The following is a 19,444-nucleotide window of genomic DNA, read 5'->3' on the forward strand; positions in this document are numbered from 1 at the left end:
CTGTATGTGCTAATGGTAATCTTGTTGAAGAAATATTTGTTTCAAAAGGTACATGATCTCCAAAACCTTTTGGAAGTGCTTTAAAGAGTCTTGCGATATGTTTCAAAACCAACTAATAATAGTCTCGAGATGATCCCAAAACTATTTTCATTGGTCTTGTCTTATCTCGTTCGGAAAGCTCAATACCTGGTTTCATGCCCATCAATAGTTATGAGAAGGCCATATCTTTTGAGAACTGAATACCCCGCCTGGATGTTAATATTTATATATTACTATATCTAAATATTGGGGGGTTCAAGAATCTCTGATGGTAACATACTTTGCTTCTGATTTGATTTATTTTGATAGGATTAAGCCTAGTATATTCTAGCGCATCAAAGCTTCGAAAAAACTCATTGAGCAATTCTTACTATGCTGAGATTTTCTTATAACGTGGATCTATAGACGAGAGACTATAGTGCCAAGGAATACAACAGAAGCAAGAACGTAGTAGAAGATATTCGTAACTATGCACTATGGGGTAGCTCTGTTTGATCTCACAATCAAACTGAACCCTATTACGTAGAGTAGAACAAGAATAATATTTGTGGAGTAGAATACAGAAGAAGAAGAAGAAGAATCTTATAATGCTTAGAAGCCGAAGCTTATCGCACACCGAACTACCCGACTACAACCTCCACCGACTAACCCGAAGACAAAAACAAGGTACAAAAACTAACTACCGCAGCTACGAGAACTACGTACATGATAAGAAAAAATAGCGCAAGAAGAGGGCGCGAATAACAAGTGGTACAGGTAAGCAGAATCTAAGCGACAACAAAGAAACCTCCCCGTGGTAAGAATGAACCCCAAACTTCTCCGTCAACTACATAAGCGAGCACAATCCTAAACATGGTGTTCAACTGAAACGATATCATTACCAACGTTCCCGGTGTCATATCTGTGGACGAACCTTAACAGGACTGGGAAACCACGCGCACGAAGGCAGGAAAAGCCAACCGCAACAGCGTCAGGGTGGAAAACGAGGGGGGGTGGGTCGAGTGTGGGTCCTCGGGCATCTGGTTGTCAGGCAGCGAGGAATTGAGGAGTGTTGACCGATAGGTCAGGTAAAAATGGGTGGGGTCGTCGGTCCCTGGAGCAACGGCTAAAGACTGTGCCCGAGTCGTAGTTGAAGTGGTGTCCTCTGGAGGGGACATGCAAAAAGGAGGGTGAGCCGAAGGCTCAGTATGTATGGGGGTCGCAATCGAAAGTGCCGACCGTATTGTGTTGAGGGGTGGTCTCGGAGACCGGTTGGGTTGGGGTGAGGGGAGTGGGCCACCTCGGTTAAGAATGGGTTGCCTGGTTAAGGCCGATAAAGAGGGGTAAGGTCACAGGACCTCGGGTAAAAAATTTGACGATAGTTTCGCGACCGAGAGGTCGCTAACTTCGCGGGCTGTCGAGCGCTTTGGCAGTAGGTTCTCGCTGACTAGAGATTACTGACAGTGTGCGTACCCGACGTGTGGGATCACTTGTGCGATGTGTGAAAATAAGGAGGGGCAAAGGCGGCTTTCAAGAGTAGCCGCTGGTTTGGCGAGGGGTGAACGGTGGACGCGTCCCTTGAGGGCACCGAACGAACAAAGAATGGGGGGTGTCGAGCGAGGGAAGTTCAGGGACCGAAGCAATTCGAGAATCAGTATAACTCCATCTCGGGGGGAAGAAATCCTATCGCGAGCCAGAGGCGAGCGAGTAGAATACAGAAGAAGAAGAAGAAACTTATATTGCTTTGAAGTACAAGACTTATCACACACCGACCCAACCGCCTAAAACACGAACCGAACAAAAGAAAGAAAAGAAAAACAACAAACACAAATGCAAACGAACAAAACAAGAACAAAGCAAGCACTAACCAACACAAACAATAACAGTAACAAGGAAATTCCAGAACGACATTCAACCAGAAAACCCAACGACAAGGAGGAATAACATGTCTCAGTGGACTCGAGCGCTGGATCCATCAAGACAAAAAATAAAAACAAATTTAAAGAGTAAAAGGAAACTGCCCTTCCTAATCCCGTCCCTAATCATTTTCTTCCATCCCCTCTTCCAGGTCCGCCTCCGCGTCCGCCGACTAGTACCATTTCGAGAGTTGAGATTGTTTTGCAAATTGTAGGATGAGGTCCGTTCTCAGGTTTGTAAACATCCAGTTTTCCCAGGTCATCGCTCCGGGGATCTTCTCTATCAGAGGGGCGCGGATTCGAGCCCACGCTGGGCATTCCATAAGTATATGTTTCGCTGAGTTTTCCATACCACACTGGCATGGTTCGGAGTCTGTGTGTACTGCGTGTTTGTCGATTCGGGTGGTTTGGCACCGGATTTGAAATACTTTTTTTGCTTCCGTAAGGGTGAGTTTCGCTATCTTGGGAGGGGGGCGGAATTCCCCCCGATGGTGGTAGTTCGGTATTGATTGTGTGTTCCATTCTTCCAACAGGTGGTTGCGTAGTAATTTATTTTGGTTCCACTTATCTCTCGCATTTCCGGGGGTCTGGTATGGGAGTAGTAGGGAGGCGATTCGGTGTAAGCCTGTTCCTTTGATATTTGCTTCTCTGTATGGGAGGAGCTCGATTAGGGATTCATTGTTGGGGTGGGTTGCGTCGGTGCAGAGTATTCTAGTTCCGTACTTTCTTGAGCGATATGTCAGGAGATGTTCTAAGCGGGGTAGGCTTCCTTCTCGGAGGAGTTTAGCTCTTTTGGTCCATCGTGGTAGGCCAGTGATGATCCGGGCCGCTTCATTATATAGTGGTTCAAGGGATCTTATAATGTGGTCTGCGCCAGTCCACCAAGCCTCGGATCCGTAGAGTACACTTGGAAGGAAGCCTTGTGTTATGATACGATGGATTGTTTTAACCGTTATTCCTGGCAGGCGGGCGGTGTATCGAATCTGGTGGAGGGCTTTAAGGCCTTTTGCGATCGCTGCTTCGATGTGGGGCCGGAAGGAGAGGGTTGGGTCTATCCAGACTCCTACATATTTAAGCCTCTCCTTGGGGTGTATGGTGGTATTGTTAATTTTGACCGAGAGTCGTGGTTGTGGTGTGGATGATGTGGTGGGCCGGAAGAAGATCAGGTCGGATTTATCCGGGTCATATTTGATTTGAAGTGGCTCAGCTTTTATTAGTCTCTGTCTCATTCGTTCCTCCATTCTCTTGATTGTGAAACCTGGTGTTTTGGATATTTGTACCAGCGCATCGTCATCGATATATGTGGTGTCCATCTCTTTCGGGCTGCTTGTTGGGTCCAGGATTACTCCAGCGTAAATCATGAATAGTACTGGGGACATGGGGCTACCTTGCGGCACTCCAGAATCATAGGGCTGTAGTTCCTCTAGCTCATGGTTAAATTGGAACTGTAGTTTTCTGCCGGTATTGAATTCCTTGCACCATTCTGTTAAGTAGGTAGGGAATTTTTGTTGATGCATGATTTCCGCGAGGAGTAGGTGGTCGATGCAGTTAAATGCTCCTTGGATATCGTTGGTTAGGATCGCTGGCCTGTCTCCCCGAGCGATTCCGGTACTGTTTTTCAGTAGTAATTCTTGTTGTATTGGTGTTAAAGTTCTCAGGAGGGCGTCGATTGCCGAAATGGTTGGTCTTCCTCCAAATTGATTTGCTGAGAGTGTGCCTACGATTTCTCCAGCGGTGCAGAGTCTCTGAGCCACTATCCTCTCCAGAATTTTGCTGAAGCATTGTAGAAGGGAAATGGGCCGATAGACTTTTGCTTCATGATAGTTTGCTTTGCCGGGTTTCGGGATCGGGATGCACTTAGCTATTTTCCATTCCGCTGGGTGTACTCCGTGCCGGAGCATGTCGGAGAACATGTCTTGAATTAGAGTTGTGTTTGCTCTCACTATTGCTTTAATAAAGGTATAGGGGATGCCGTCTGGGCCGGTCGCCGAATGCGCTGGACAGGAGTCGATTGCTTTATTAAGTTCTTCGGGGGTGACTATGTCGAAGGTGTTGCTAAGGTCAAAAGAGGGGGGCCTAATGTTTAGGGGGGGATGGTCGGGAGACGTCCGTTTTGAGGGGAAAAGTTGGGCTCTTAGAGCTTGACACTTCCCCGCAAACCTTTCTTCACCTTGTATTGTTTGTATGATTGTGTCTATTCTCCTTCCTGCATTTAGGATTCTCCAGACCTCACTACCTTTCGCCTCGTTCATCGTCTTTTCCCGCTGGTCCGCTTTTGCTTTCCGGATCATGGCTGTCCATTCTCTGCATGCCTTCCGGTGCTCCTCCACGTGGTTGGGTTTCTTTGTATTTCTCGCCTTCCTTTCTGCCGCGTTTACCCTTGCCTTCATTTGTTTCATTTCCTCTGACCACCAGGAGTTCGCTCTTAGTCCTTCCTTCGAGAGTGGTGTTACTATACTGATTGTTGCCCTGACCAGTTCTAGGAAGAAGTCGACAGTTTGTTCCTTATGTTCCTTGGTTTCCCATGCCTCTGCATGGAGGGAAATGTTTGACATGTGGTTCTCCAATAGCTTCCAGTCTGTTTGTCGCCACATCCGTCTTGGTACAAATGGTGGTTTTTCCAAGTGTAAGTGAACGGAGGTTCTCCCGTGGTCTGAGCCCGCTCCATAGGGTTCAGTGCTCCATCGTAGGTTGTGGTCGAGAGTTGGGCCTTTTACAAATGTAAGGTCGATGATTGTAAGCCTTTTTCCTCTGTCTCTGGGGAAGTGTGTAAAGACGCCTGCTTCGTTCAGGAGGGTCAGTTTCTGTCGAGTTATCCATTGTTTTAGCCGTGCACCGTTGGCGCGGTCTGCTCGGATGTTGTTCCTGTATTCATTTGATGTTACTCCGTACCACATTTGATGATGGCAGTTGAAGTCTCCCATTACTAGACAGTTGTCGAGGGTTTGGATTGTTTTTGCTATTTGGGCAAAGGGGCCACTTCGGCCTGGGGAGTATATGTTTAGGATTTGGGTTTTCTTGTTCTGGATTTCTACCGTAATCGATACTATGAAATTATCGCATGTGTAGTGGTGTTTTGGTTTGAGGTTGGCATGTTTGCGGACGTATGTTGCACATTTTGTATTGGTGTTGCTGGCTGTAAAAATATAAAGGAGATTTGATTCTGGTGGGTATCCCTCTGCTGAGGTCCATGGTTCTTGTAATAATAAAAAATAAATACTAGAGTCTGTTTCCACTTCTTCTACCGCCGCCTTGGTAATAAGTTCGCTCCGTGCACAATTAAGTTGGTGTGCGAGCGCGGTGGTTCGAGGCCTAAGCATTATTTGTCATATGTTGGTCGTCTTCGGGAACGGGTATGGCTCCGACCGGGGCGGTAGCTGGTACTTGAACTATTGGAAGCAACTCTTGGGCGGGTGCGGCCGGTGGGTCTTGAGCGGGTGGGGCGTTTTCCTTCCCTTTGAGGAATCAGCGTTTGGCCCTCTCGGAGCATGCTGGGTCGGAGGCCTTATGAGCTCCTTTGTAGTTCAGGCATCTGGTTGGGGTGTGGGTGCATCTATATCCTCCCTGGCATTCATTACATGGGTGGAAACTGGTGAGGTGATCTCCGGCGCAGTGGCCGCATTTCCCGTTGTTCTTGCATTTCTCCTGGCGGTGGCCGTATTCGAGGCACTTCGCACACTGGGTATCCGGGAAGGTCGGGAGGAAGGCCTCGATATGGCAGCTTCGGTTGAAGAGAGATAGGAATTTAACTCCTAGTGTTTCCATTGTAATTTGTCCTGGGAGCGCGATGACCATTGACGAGTGGGTTTTCTCCATTCGAGTCTCTGCCCTGGAGATCCAGCGGGGAACCTGGGCAAGTTGGAAGTTCTCTCCATAGTTGCTTCTAATTTCTGATGCTACCAATTGTCCCGCCTCGATGCCCTCCCCGACCGTTGTGGGGATTCCATGGAGGAGAAACTTTGACCATTTAGAGTTTGCGCGGATGACAGCGACCGGTACCTGTAGGGTGAGGAGGGCCTCCTCAATTTCTTTGGCATATTCCATTGCCTTTGTTGCAGGGGTAACGAATTTTGTTTCCAAGATAAAGTTATCCTTAGGTGTTCTTCTTGCTGAGATAAAATGGCAGGCCTCGTCTTGAACTCTTGCATTGACGAGGGTCCTGATCTCGGAGGGGTTGACGTCGGATGGGGCAGTAGTTTCAACAATGATCTCCCTGTTGATTTTGGTGTACTCTGGTTTGAAGAGGGGGTCCGCTTTTGGCTTTGCAGGCTTCTTTCTTCTTTCGACAACCTGGAATTTTCCTTGAGCAGGACCGGATGCCGAGGCCATGGTGGCCCAGGTGCCTGCCTTCCATCCACGGGGTGGGGCTTGTTGTGGGGGTGTGGATGGGGGGGCCTGAGGAGCTGCCTGTGGCGCTGCTTGGGGGACTGTTTGGGGGACCGCTGGAGGGGGCATTCTCTGTCCCTGCGGTTGTTGTGGTTTTCGCTGTTGTTGCTGTTGTTGGTGTTGTTGCGGTTGCTGCGGTTGCTGCGGTTGCTGCGGTTGTGGTTGTTTGTTGAGGAGGGAGTGGATCGCCGAATGCATATTGGTGATCATGTTTGTCTGCGCCTCGATTTGGTGTTTCAGTGTGTCCACTGTTCTCCGGAGAGTGATCGATTGCTCTTCGAGGTATTCAATCCTGTCGGAGGGTGGACAGATCCGGCTGGTAGCATGTCTGATGGCCCAGGTAATGTAGTTTAAGTCTGTCAGGGTGTGAGTGGTTTGGGGGACGGTACTTGGATAGAGATAGTCGATGCTCGGTTGGTAGGGGTCGTTATAGTCAGATTCTTTTGCAAAGGTTGAGGAAAACTCCTGCTCCTGAGTTCCGGATGGGGTTGGGTTGGGGTCCTGGGTGTTCCTATTCTGTAGAGGAGCTGTCCCTTGCTGGGAAGACTGGGTGAAGAAGGACTGAAGCGAAGATTGCTGCGACATGACTGAATGACCAGTTCTTCTGGCGGCGTAGAGTGATGTTTCAGATAGGTTTCTTTTCCTTCCTTTCGGGAGGTCAAGGCTGGAGAATTCTTCGCTAGAAGCCAGTTTTCGTAGGTTTCTTTCGCTTGGAACAACAAAACGCGACCGTACGATTGGGGACGAATTGGCTCAGCCTGGTATTGTATACCAGGGTAAACCGAGAGGAGTAAAATAAAGTGTTTTTGAAGCGAGGTTTGTTATCAGGGAGTTCTTTACGAGCCTTAGCGAGCAAGTAGAATACAGAGGTTGCGTAAAGAAAGAAGGAAAGAGAGAAAACAGGTAAAAGCACCAGACAACGCCCCCTTATATATCCAACCATAGTCCAATGATGACTAATACCTTTGCATAACAGAAACTAAAAAAACGTAACAGAAATCCCCATTACAAATCCTAATTCCAATGCACAATACCTTCTTTCCTCGTTCCAGTTTATCACCTAACCGAAATGCATAGCTGCTGTTACATTTCTTTAGAGTCTATCAGGCATATTAAGAGTTCTTTAAATATATATAAATATCGTGATATATATTTTGTGACAAGTCTTTTAAGGAGGTTTGTACCTTCCTTAATAATAGTATGGTTACAATAGGGGACATGGGGACGCGTTTCATTCTGTAATATTACCATAGTATTCAGAATAATCATTCTCAGAAGAATGCAGAGTTAAATAGGTACATCTGAAATATATTTATTTTCTAAAATAAGTATCAAACAAGAAACCTTGTCAGTTTGGGTTTGTTATAGGGTTCTGCAAAATGAAATATTTTGAAGAATACATCACCAATGCTTGATCAACCCTGTACGAAGAACTTTTGTGTGCCCAAATTAGGTGGCAATATTTTGCTAGCTCTTGGGACTATACCGACCATGGCAGCCATCACACTTATATACTGTCATCACTGGCTCTCACCGTAACTATCAAGCCATTTAGTCTATCATGTCATCTCAATCCTGGCCACATTATCAACACTAACACGTATCACAGATATACTGACCAGTATTTTGAGAGTTGTGAGCCCTAAACTAAACAGTAACAAATTTACACATACATGCGATTAAAATCTGTATAACTATTGATTTCACAGATGGTTTTAAATTGTATATCGGAGACCTGCTATTTTTGAGATGTTTGGATAATATTTAGGTGTTACTAAGCATTGCAGAGAATCCGAAATCTACTCAATGCTATACTGATATAGTATTCTTTACAATATAACTTCAAAATACCGAATTCTTTTAAATGTGTTGTAAAATTTATTTAAAAAAATGCAGAGTTCCTACTGTATAAATGAGAGCATTATCCTTAATACATCATCAATACAGAATGAAACGCATCCCATTTTCCGCTATTGTAGTTGTATTGCTGTGCTGCAAGAGGGATCTATGGGCAAATAGAGTGAGTTTTATGTAGTAGTTATGGTTAATAATTGAGATTGTAAATAACGGAGTAAAGAAGCGCAATAAATCCAAATCTTTTGATCACTAGCTATCGAAAAAGAAGGAAAAAGGAAAAAGACGAAGAAACAAAATTGAGGTGATATAATTTACACACAAGCGTTACGAATATGCTCAACACATACTCATATAATCCTTCAGCTAATACAAACCATATAACAAAATTTCGATCTAAGAACCCATAATTAATTTAGATCAATTTAATCAATGGGTTACACTAACTTGAGTTTTTACATACCATATATTTCCGCACCCCCCTAACCTTTATAAATACTGACTACCATCTCCAGATTAGCTGATCTGACCGGGGCTGAACATCGAGTCGTCGATTATAGTTAGCGTAATTTCGTGATTGCTTGTGCTTTTCGTATCTCAATCAAGTAAGAGGCAAACCACAGCCTTGTGTCCATTAATGATGGCCTTATTAATTGGCGTAGACCCGTTGAATGTTTTTGCGCGGATGTCTGCACCTTTGAGCAGCAAGAATTGTACTAACTCTATATGTCCCTTATCCGCTGCATAGTGCAGTAGCGTATTGCTTTCCTTGTCCGGAGTCATTATATCCACCTCTCCCTTACACAGAACTTCAACTACCTCCATGTGTCTCCTTGCTCCGATATCCAACTATCTAGATATCATGAGCAAAAACAGCACCATATCTTTATGGCCTGCGGTGGCTGCTATATGTAATGGTGTATAGCCACGCTATAGAACTTTCTTTGAAACTGAAAGCCTGTATGTGAAACGCCTGGGTCTATAAACTTCTTTTGCAAAGATGAGAAATTTTAATGCGTCTATATACCCATTCATGATTGCGTTATATTCTGGGAAAAATCCAGAATTATCTTCCAAACAAATTTGAACACCATGATACAAGAGAAACTGTATCACTTCTGTATGTCCTCCTGAGGCTGCTGTGTGTAGAGGGGTATTTCCGTTAATTTCGATCACAGATTCCATCCCTATATTCTGAATACATATTTTCTGTACAGGAATTCCATCACTAAAACATTGCCATCTGCAGCTGCTACATGCAGGAGTGTTCTGTTCCTCATATCTATATACTCTATATAGTTCTGATCTTGTGTTAACAGAAATCGAACTACCTGAGTATGGCCGTGTTTTATGGCCCTGTGTAGCGGTCAGTATCCATCACATTATGCTCATAGCGGGCTCGAAAGTATCCTTCCTCGTATAAAAGTGCTACCATATCCATTGAGCAATATTTAACCGCTTCATCGAACGGTGTGCACCCAGAAGTGCCTTCCACCCACACAAATCCATCGTGCTGTATGAGAAGTTGAGCCAGATCCTTATACCCTTTCTGCGTAGCAAGATGCAGCGGTCCATAGTCCTGGTCTGTCTTTAGGTTGGGATTTGCACTATTTTCCAGGAGAAACCTGACCATTTCTATTCGTCCATCCCTCAATGCCATGTGTAGAGATGTGAGCCAATTGTCAGTTGCTCCGTTGATATCCAGCCTACCTTCGGCCACCAAAAACCAGACGATATCCATATATCCCTCTTTCACCACGGTATGTAGTGTACAGAATCTGTTTTCGGCATTCAACCTGGGATCTGCTTCAATCTCTACCAGAAACTGAACCCACTCGAGGTTTCCGGTTGCTGCCGCGAGGTATAGTGATGTCCGTCCCGATCCGGTTATCGGACCATCTACCTGGGCACCATGCTTCACAGGAATCCTTGCAATATCCATTTCCCTTCTCATCGTCGCTATATGTAGCAATGTCAAGCCCTGATCAGTCCTTGACATGACGTTTATGAATACTCCATGCCCCAACAAAAACCGAACCAACTCAGCATTTTCTTGCTGTGTCGCGAGGTGTACTGATTTGTTTGAGTATCTACCGTCTTTCCCGGGCAAGTTGTTGGCTCCTTTCTGAATGAGTAAAGTAGCCAAATCGATATATCCCATCGTGAGTGCAGTTGCTAGTAGATCGTACCCAAGCTTATCCTTTCCCATGAGAGTATCTCCACTAGCCTCCAAAATGGTCCGAACCATATTGACATGTCCCCATGAAACCGTGTCAAGTAGGGCTTTCTTAGTATCTAGATACAGTTTTGGGTATTAGTAAGAAGGAAGATCGATAAAATGTCAAGCAGGTTTTCTTGCCTCTGGGCGAAGGGGGCTTAAGCATTGACATTGACAAGAAAGTGCCTGTGTAGATACGCAAATTAGGGTCAGAGGGAAGTTTCGCAGAGTATTGAGATTCCTTGATCGTCTCGCCCCAATACGTTGTCTCATCAGTCGTAAGCCATGGATGCAGACACCCCTGCTCTACGGTTAATCTGTCCTCCAGTGATACCATCAATAAACTGGTAATAAACCCTGTAGCCATGCTTCCCGTTCTTTTTAATTTCTCGTCAGGGAAAGGTATCTCCTTCCGAATATAACTGCAGAGGTTCTTGATATTTCCTTCAAATGGGATGTCATTGGTGATCATTTTGTGAACAACACATCCTAACGACCAGATGTCAACCGCTTCTGTATATATATCGATGAATTTTGGTTAACATAAAAGCCGTCGACCTCCGGTGCCATATAGCTGCGAGTTCCGACCTCAGTGCGCAACTGTGTGTCGTCTCCAAAGTACTTCGAAATACCGAAATCATCAAGTTTCACCTTAGAAATATCCTGAAACCAACGAACGATGAAAGTGTTCTACCAGAATCTTTAGTTGTACGAACTCCGCCCAGAGTGACCCTAGAGTTTTTGAACCTCAGGTTTCAGATCGTGGTGACAGATCTTGTGCCTGTGCATTATCACCAAGCCATTGAGCAGTTGTGTGTTAACTGACTTGGCACCTGCCCATTATATAGGGGCATATTTCCTAATAAGTTTGCCCAAATCGCCATACGAAATATATTCCATTGGGAGATATATCTTGTATTCGTCCTGAAATCACCCAAAAAAGTGAACAAAGCTTTCCGAGTACTTGGATAACGAGGTATCAGCAGGATACCAGATGGATATACATGGGGATGTTGATTGTGTATACTGTGACATCTTTATTAAAGTACTTAGCTCCCGACTCCCTTTACACCATCTCCTATTTGGTATCTGCTTAACCGCCCTAACCTTTCCAATCTGTACATAGCTTTCCCTCCATACTTCTCTAAACGAACCGTTGCCGATTCTACTGTTCCCCTCCCTTGCCCAGCGCTCTTTTACTGTGCATACCTGCACACCAGTTTCAAGGTGATGCGTCGTCATGGTTATACTATGTGTGAAGCTCATACCATCATGGAACTCGGTAGTGAGGTTGTGCGTCTCGTACTGGGTGAAATTGGCAGCTATTGCTCTTATATTTTTCGCCTGAAAAGCTGTTCTTTATGTAGATTAAGGGCGGATAGTCATTAGATTAGGTGAGGTGTGACGGTGAAAGAGGTGATATTCAATTCACGCGCCACGTACACTGGTTGCGGGGATGTTCCTAATGGAGTCAAGACTAGTGTTGTGTAATGCTCGATTAGTGATGGGCACAAGACAAGTTATCTTGAGACTAATTATGAGTTTCGAGACTTTTAGCAAGATAAGACGACACCAAGGGGTTGACAGGACAAGACAATACAAGACTAGGTACAAATATCTCGGGGATTTTTGGACTTTATTTCCCTACCTTAATATTCTCCCTAGCTATAGTTCCCAAAGAATGTGAACTTTGCAGCTAGTTTTAAAAAGGAATTGAAATTTTTATAAGCATTAATTATGATTATGGTAGAGACTTCCCAGCAACAAAGTCAAATGACTAAAAGTCTCGAGACTTTGACGAGACTAGACAATTGTCTCAAGATTTTCAAGAACCCAGTCTAAAAAATTCAATACGAGACGAGATTTGGAAAAGTCTCATCTCGTCTGGGCTCTTGCCCATCACTATATCCAATGATCGAGCTGCTCAATCATTGGAGTGGCTCGATCATTGGATATCACTCGCTCCTGTTTCAAACGACCAGTGATGCACACCACACAAAAGCAGACGGGGCTTCCCTTGATCTCTGCCGGTCTTGCATATAGGAAGAAAGAGTCTTCTAGTTAAAGAGACTTCTGGGTGGTATCATGCGAAGTGTTCAGACGACAGGTGTTCTGGTAGCAGATATATGTCCTCCTTCGCTCACACCACCTCCTATAGTGCAAACCGTTCTTGATAACACTCTATAGTAGTCTTCAAGCCGTTCCATAAGATATAGGATTTCTAATTTATATTAAATAAAAAAAAACTGAATACTAATCGATTAATGTTTCAAAGGTATCACCTAACAACAACCCTAACCCACGGAGTATCTAGTCCGAGTGATATGAGATGATTCCGATAGCAGGCCAAGTAAACATTACAAAGGGCGTTTACGTCAGTATAGGAGACATTAAACATCAAAGCTTCATAATATCATGGTGTCAAGAGTACGAAACCGTCCTTGCCCCCTGCTCTCCTAGTTGACCTTGAGTTCCTACCCGTATGATGTTTGGTCATTGAGTGAGTGAGACATTATGTATCACTCCACAATTTCAACGCTTGGCAAATATGCGAAGATGCGGAGAGAAATATGCCAAGAGAGGAAAGGTATTTGTATATAGAAAGAGCCGAGTAGTAAACGGACTGGATGTGCCATCATAGACGTACTCGCAAAAGCCCAAGAACTATGTAGATGTATCTTGCAGGATTGTAGCCCTAACCCTCAAGACGCACTGTCGTGCTAGTGAGCGCTTAGCTAGAATCATGGACTTGTGTCAATGTGTGGAACCTATAGCTATACTGTGTCCTGATAGGGCATCACACCATATATAGATACACGTAGTTCCCGAGGAATAGCCTCCTAATCTATCAGTCTTTTGTCTCTCGATTAATTAGGTCCTATTGATTCTAGTTTTGATACCGTTCACCCATCACGAGAACAGCGCCCTGCCTTACAGCACCTGACCCTGGCTGTCAATGGTCACGTGCACAATTAATATATCACAATCTAAGTAATTACTAGACTTGATAGAGAACTCGGGGAGAAGTAGTTAATTCATCAATGCGAACATTTCTTTCACTCGGCACCAGACTATACCCCCTCATCAGAACAAGCTGACCAGAACTGCCTGCGATACCCAAACCTCCACGGTCAGCACACCACCCTGCATCTGCATGCTCGCCCCCATCTCATTCCTCACCACTGGCCTCCCTTCCGCCAATGCATAATCATACACCACCTCGCCCACACTCACCCCCTCCGTCGCATTACTCCCCTCCGCATCTAACCTCTCCACTTTTGCCCCCCTGCACCCCTCAGGCACGCAGAAACTATACACCCTACTCGGCCGCTCATACAATTCCGCCGCTTTATACTCCTCCAAATCAATAACCACGAGCCTTGCGATCACAGAGTTGTCGTAGATGGCGTACACTGCCTCTGTGTCGCTTTCGCGCGGGATATTGAGCAGCTCGGTATCACGTGCGCGATCGAGTATTCTGGCCACCATAATATTTGCGTAGTAAGGTGGGCGAGTGGTAGGTGGGATGCCATGGCTAGCGATCGGCTGCCAGGAGGCGTAGCGGTAGTTTAGGCCTTGGTGGTGGTGGATGCGTTTTATATTCTATGCTCAGGCTGTTAGAAGGAAGGGCTGTATACATGTAGAGAGGAGTGAAGAGGATCGAGGGCACACCTGCGAGGTGCACCAGAGGTCGTAGTCGAGTGGCCAGAGGGCGGAGTCGAAGAAGTTTGTGAGCCCATTAGAGCCTTGGCCAGAGATGCTGTTGGACTTGCCGAGGATGAAGGGGAGGTCTAGGTTTGTCAGGATCTGTGAAAAATTGACGTGCTTGGAGATGCTGGATACGATGGAGCTGTGGTTCATGAGTGTTCCTGGAGAAGGTGTTCATGTGTTATTGTCACGCTGACCCACTCGTTTTCATATATGTTGGAAATTGTGATATATTAACTCACCTTGAAGCGTGCTGGGCGACTGTGAGTTCATATAACTAAAACCACACTAACCTTATCAGCATTCCGGCATATTTCACCATCAATTTACATCTCTAAGCTGGATTCTCTACTTGTGTATGGACAGCTCCCTGATCCTCCCCTCTATATTTACTTCCATCTCAAACGCCTCCACCGGCTCCAATCCTGACACCGCATAATGAACCCACGCAAACGACGGCCCCAAAAACCTCGTCTCCACGCCCGGACATGATTCCTGTAACTGTTTCACCACCGACGCCGTCTTCTCCCTCCACTCGGCCATATAGTCCGCCAAGGTCCAGTTCGCGGGCCAATACGATCCAGGAGCAAGATCATTCTCGTTGCCCGGCTCCCACAGGTGCAAGTTGGAGCCGATGGCATAGCAGGCTAGGTCAGCTTGATGCAGGAGGCTGGTGATGGTGGCGGTACCGTTCTTGCCTTGGTTGAAGCCTTGGATATAACGTGTGTTGGGGAAGATCTGGAAGGACTCGAAGAAGGAGGGGCCGATGGTGACGGTGGTGGGTTGGTCGGAGGTGGCAGTGGGGAAGGTGTTGTTGATTGCGCGGGAAATGAGGGGGTCGTAGAAGGCATATTCTCTGTGATTTGGACTTTGGGTTAACAGTTGCTGAGATTTTTGGCTTTGGCATTGGCTGCTATAGATCGCTCATTTGCTATAGATCGCTCATTTGCTGAGAGCTGTTTATGATAGGAGGGGGACAAAATGAGTACCACCCCCAACCCTCACCATGGGCATAACACCCGTCAGCTCCCCCAGATTCGATAGAAGATTTACCGAGAACATATTCGGATTCGATAAATTCCTTAAAGTACACCCCACCATCAATTACCTCCATACAGCTATCAATAAAAGCCGGAACCAAACCTGCATAGTCTGGGTTGCTCGCTTCGGCGGAGACATACCTGGTGAGATGAATGATGCTGGAGCAGTTTCCTGAAATTGCTGCTGATGCGGCGGAGGAGTCAGAGGCCGTAAAGAGGAGAAGTAGAAGTTGTAGCATTATGGCTCCAGTCAGGTACAAAGGCCACATATTCTACAGTGCGGAAGAGTTGTCCTTTATTTCCTCCCCCTCATGACGTCCCCATGAGACATCAAATGCGCGGAAAGTATCTATATTATCATTTCCACCCGACATAAAATCAAAGTAAAGACTCCTCCACAACTCCCCACCGATTAGAACCCACGCTGGTCACCTCAAATGAGCTGTTTCCATCACGAAGGAACCCAGGCCAGCCACCAGATACCCCCGGAAGCCAAGAACGATCCTGCCGGAGGTCCCCTGGACATTTCTCCTGCCGATCACTTGTGGGAGTTCTTGAAATAGTATGCTCAGCACATTTCATAGTATTGGAGGATTGTCATTTGTCATTATGAGTCACGGGTTCTGACTCATTTTCTCTCTGGTATTTATTAGTCATGTTTTTCTATTACTCATACAGCTATGATTCACTACATTTTTGTGTTACATTTCTTTAGTATATATACAGGGCATTCCCCCTTTTAGTTAGTTGGAATAACACGATCAATTACTATACTTTTCTACATACATTTTCTCTGGGTTGTGAGCCCGGAGACTATTTATGCTTAAAAGCACTCCAAACCATTTTTACTATCAAAGTACACTCTATCGTTTCAATTCAAATATGTCGAGCAACAGTGTAAAAATTCCCGCTTTACCATGCAAGCTGTTTGGCTCAGGCCATTACACTGTTTGGAGGGCCCTCACTTGTCGCATGTTGAAAGTTCACGATTTGTGGAATCTAGTCAATGATATGAGTAAGAGTCCTGTATTCACCACAACCACTACTACGGTTACAGTGGCACCACCTGCAGTACAACCAGCAGAAGGTGCAGCAGCAGCAACACCAGTAGAAGAGGACGAAGAAGAATCCACAGACAACGCCTAAGAAATCAGTGAATAGGACAAGAAAGACAACCTCACGGTCGTTCTCTTTCAATCCAACATCGAATTTAAAGTCATTCTCACGCTTACTCCAACCGATACCGCTCACCACCTTTGGACTCAACTTGAGGAGAGATTTGATCGAAAACCTGTATTTTCCCTCCACTCGCTTCTTGCCAACATTGTAACCCTACAGTATACGCCTGACAAAGGTATCAAGGAACATTTAATCTAATTCAATACTCATTAATCATCCGTCCTCACTAGAACTAGTAAGTCTACAGATAAAATCAAAGACCCACTCGGTTATCACCTCCATCAACTTGCATCAGCCTCAGAAGTGAAAGCATCCTTCCTACTTCTCTCACTCTGGCACGAATCCCTCGAATCAGTCATTGATAACGTGCAACCCAAACCCAATGTCACCTTCGATAACGTCTATGAAGACCTGTTGCATCTGGACTCATGATGCAACAACAATGGACAGGCAGCTGGAGAAGTCTACAATATCAGGCGAGGAAACCCAGGACACGGAAACAACAACAAAGTCGGCAAGGGACGGAACAACAAAAAGGACAAAAAGGATCTCACATGCACATGGTTCACCAAGAATGGCGAATATGCAAAAGGCCACACGCACAAAGACTGCCGGAAACTCAAAGCTTTCAGGGATAAAGAGAGTTCCGCTGCATCTGGCAACATCAACGTCGCATCCGTTACTGCATTTCACACAAAACTAGACCTCTCTTGGATCCCTGACCTCTCTGACCTTCCCGCACTCGAAGAAACTGATGCATTTACTATGCCAGTTTCCTTCGACTTTACCACTTTCTGAGGTACTTCGGATGTAACAATGGAAGATTACTTTGGCTTCATTGCAGGATCTTTCACATCTGGCAACAAGGCATGGATATTTGACCCTGGTGCAACTAACAATATGACCAAAAGTCTGTAACGGAGCCATTTCAACTGTCTGGTGTATGAGTACACAGAGGGCCCGGTTACATGCTGAGAGTTATTGTTAGAAGCCAGTTGCATGGTGATATGCAAGTACCGGCAGTGTGGTTAGCTACCAGCTGTTAGAGTAACTACATTCCGGGCGCTAGGAAGGAGATCTATTCATGGGAGCAATGACTGACGAGTCTAAGCCTCGCCAGTGACTAGAAGATCGGCAAGAGTGAAGCTCTGATTGTCCGGTGATCCTCTGTATCCTCTGAGTATTGTATGTCCGCCGAAGAGGCAGGAACTATGCTAGGGAAGTCTACAATAAGCGAAAGCTCTACAGCAATTATTAAGCTTACACCTGAGCGGCTGCTCATTCATGCAGGCCCTTGGTTGTGTGGCAACCAAGGCTGCAGGTGTTACAAAGGCTTTGACTAAGGGTGGTTGCCGTGAGTATCGGAAACACCGGCTGACACTTAGAGAAAAGCGGAGTAGCGGTGGTATTGTTTCCGGCACCGAGGAAAGGCCCCACCGGAACTTAGTAAGGAGTTAGGAGCGAAGAATAGAGGCCTTTGGAGTATAAGTACTCAGGTTCATTCTCGCCCTTCATTCCTGTTCTTTCCACGCTTCATCAGAAAAAGAAACCAAGTTCTTATCGGTAGCAGAGCCCTTAAAGATTATTGAGTTCTAGCGATAGTATCTTTGAATAATCTGCAACCTGATTGTCTATCTTGCATGGCCGTCTCTATTCTATTCGATTCCATTTCTCTTAGAAAGGACCTCCGTTACAAAGTCAGGTTATCAACCCCTCACCTTACAGTGGAATAGTCACTGTCGGGGGCGGTCGCAATCTCAAGATAACCAGAATTGGAAATGTGACCATCAATGGATCACATGATCCCATTGCTCTGCAGAACGCATTTTTAATCCCAGAGCTCGGCAACACCAACCTAGTTTCTTGGTCATGTATTGCCAAAAAGGGATTCACAACAACAGGAACTGAAAACACCTTTACCATTTATAAACTGAACAGTGAGGAAATCATTGGGATCGCTAACGCAAATAGTACTGGTCTTTATATTTTTCAAACCAAGGAACCTTGCGTACACATCTCCCTCGCCACCAGCTTCTATGACTGGCACCAACGACTCGGACATCTCCCCGCTTCCTAACTCTCATGGTTACGTAATATGGTCGCTGACCCAAAGTTTCTCTCCACAACAGTTCACATGGAAACATGCAATACATGTGAACTCGCCAAATCCACCAAATCACACCTCGCTCCTCTTACCGAATCACGATCCAAACAAACACTAGAACTAATCCAATAAGATCTGAGCGGCAAATTTTCCACTCCTTCTATTGGCGGTTTTAGTTACTATATTACTTTCATCGACGATTACTCAAGGTACGCTCTTCTCTACTTCCTTAAAAAGAAGTCAGATGCAGCAGCTGCCACACAGCGGTACATCGCATACATGGAAAATCAATTGGACAAAACGGTCAAACGGTTCCGAAGCGACAATGGTGGTGAGTACATCTCCAACGACCTTCAACAATTCTTTGCCTCTGAAGGCATAAAGCATGAATTCACTGTAGCCTACTCTCATGAGTCAAACGGAACAGCAGAACACTTTAACAGAACAATAGCAACAATGGCACAATCCGCCTTGCTCGACCACGATCTTTCACGAAATCTATGGGCAGAAGCGATCAATTCAATAGTACACGTCAAAAATCGTATTCCGCATAAAGCACTCCCAAATATGACGCCATATGAAACACTCACCAGCAAGAAACCCTTCATTGGGCATCTTTGATCCTTCGGTGAAATAATGTTCATTCAGATACCTGTTGAAGCACGACCAGCTGGAACAAAGTTGGACGCTAGGGCAATCACAGGACAATTTTCCGGCTATGGAGACTCTGATAAGATCTGCCACGTTTATATACCATCACAAAGGAAAGTAGTTCTCTCTCATAATTTTAGGTTTAAAGGTCAGTCCGTAGGGGAATATATCGAAACAATGAAAACCGACATATTCTCTAAACCAAAACAAATTGAGATCAAAAAAGAACCACCCTCACGTCCACCAACACCATCTGCGAAACTCTCAGATTCCGATATCGAAGACTTGTTCAACCAACAAATACTTCGGGAAACTATGGAACACCTTTCCGACGACGAATCTGAAGAAGAAGAATAAGAAGAAGAAGAAT

General features: G+C 45.4%; 8 protein-coding genes across 8 annotated transcripts; 4 read left to right on the top strand and 4 right to left on the bottom strand.

Annotated features, from left to right (window-relative positions):
• Nucleotides 1–2,107: 2,107 nt before the first annotated feature.
• On the bottom strand, nucleotides 2,108–5,254 carry H6S33_008574 (uncharacterized protein; the record flags this gene model as incomplete). Its single annotated transcript, XM_044840004.1, has 1 exon — nucleotides 2,108–5,254. The coding sequence occupies one exon, from the start codon at nucleotides 5,252–5,254 to the stop codon at nucleotides 2,108–2,110; it is 3,147 nt and encodes a 1,048-aa protein (XP_044687688.1).
• A 145-nt stretch (nucleotides 5,255–5,399) lies between these two features.
• On the bottom strand, nucleotides 5,400–6,905 carry H6S33_008575 (uncharacterized protein; the record flags this gene model as incomplete). Its single annotated transcript, XM_044840015.1, has 1 exon — nucleotides 5,400–6,905. One exon carries the CDS (start codon nucleotides 6,903–6,905, stop codon nucleotides 5,400–5,402), a length of 1,506 nt encoding a protein of 501 aa, XP_044687689.1.
• A 2,617-nt stretch (nucleotides 6,906–9,522) lies between these two features.
• H6S33_008576 (uncharacterized protein) lies at nucleotides 9,523–10,422 on the bottom strand (the record flags this gene model as incomplete). Its single annotated transcript, XM_044840026.1, has 1 exon — nucleotides 9,523–10,422. The coding sequence occupies one exon, from the start codon at nucleotides 10,420–10,422 to the stop codon at nucleotides 9,523–9,525; it is 900 nt and encodes a 299-aa protein (XP_044687690.1).
• Nucleotides 10,423–13,476: 3,054 nt separating this feature from the next.
• On the bottom strand, nucleotides 13,477–15,379 carry H6S33_008577 (uncharacterized protein; the record flags this gene model as incomplete). The annotated part of the gene is made up of 5 exons (XM_044840037.1): nucleotides 13,477–13,995; nucleotides 14,065–14,261; nucleotides 14,343–14,361; nucleotides 14,494–14,956; nucleotides 15,282–15,379. The coding sequence occupies 5 exons, from the start codon at nucleotides 15,377–15,379 to the stop codon at nucleotides 13,477–13,479; spliced, it is 1,296 nt and encodes a 431-aa protein (XP_044687691.1).
• Nucleotides 15,380–16,022: 643 nt separating this feature from the next.
• H6S33_008578 (uncharacterized protein) lies at nucleotides 16,023–16,286 on the top strand (the record flags this gene model as incomplete). The annotated part of the gene is made up of 1 exon (XM_044840045.1): nucleotides 16,023–16,286. One exon carries the CDS (start codon nucleotides 16,023–16,025, stop codon nucleotides 16,284–16,286), a length of 264 nt encoding a protein of 87 aa, XP_044687692.1.
• A 415-nt stretch (nucleotides 16,287–16,701) lies between these two features.
• On the top strand, nucleotides 16,702–17,022 carry H6S33_008579 (uncharacterized protein; the record flags this gene model as incomplete). Its single annotated transcript, XM_044840046.1, has 1 exon — nucleotides 16,702–17,022. The coding sequence occupies one exon, from the start codon at nucleotides 16,702–16,704 to the stop codon at nucleotides 17,020–17,022; it is 321 nt and encodes a 106-aa protein (XP_044687693.1).
• A 1,680-nt stretch (nucleotides 17,023–18,702) lies between these two features.
• On the top strand, nucleotides 18,703–19,044 carry H6S33_008580 (uncharacterized protein; the record flags this gene model as incomplete). Its single annotated transcript, XM_044840047.1, has 1 exon — nucleotides 18,703–19,044. One exon carries the CDS (start codon nucleotides 18,703–18,705, stop codon nucleotides 19,042–19,044), a length of 342 nt encoding a protein of 113 aa, XP_044687694.1.
• A 207-nt stretch (nucleotides 19,045–19,251) lies between these two features.
• Nucleotides 19,252–19,431, top strand: H6S33_008581 (uncharacterized protein; the record flags this gene model as incomplete). The annotated part of the gene is made up of 1 exon (XM_044840048.1): nucleotides 19,252–19,431. One exon carries the CDS (start codon nucleotides 19,252–19,254, stop codon nucleotides 19,429–19,431), a length of 180 nt encoding a protein of 59 aa, XP_044687695.1.
• Nucleotides 19,432–19,444: the final 13 nt, after the last annotated feature.

This window comes from Morchella sextelata, assembly GCF_020137385.1.
Source record: "Morchella sextelata strain SCLS chromosome Unknown scls_27, whole genome shotgun sequence".
Lineage (NCBI taxonomy): Eukaryota > Fungi > Ascomycota > Pezizomycetes > Pezizales > Morchellaceae > Morchella > Morchella sextelata.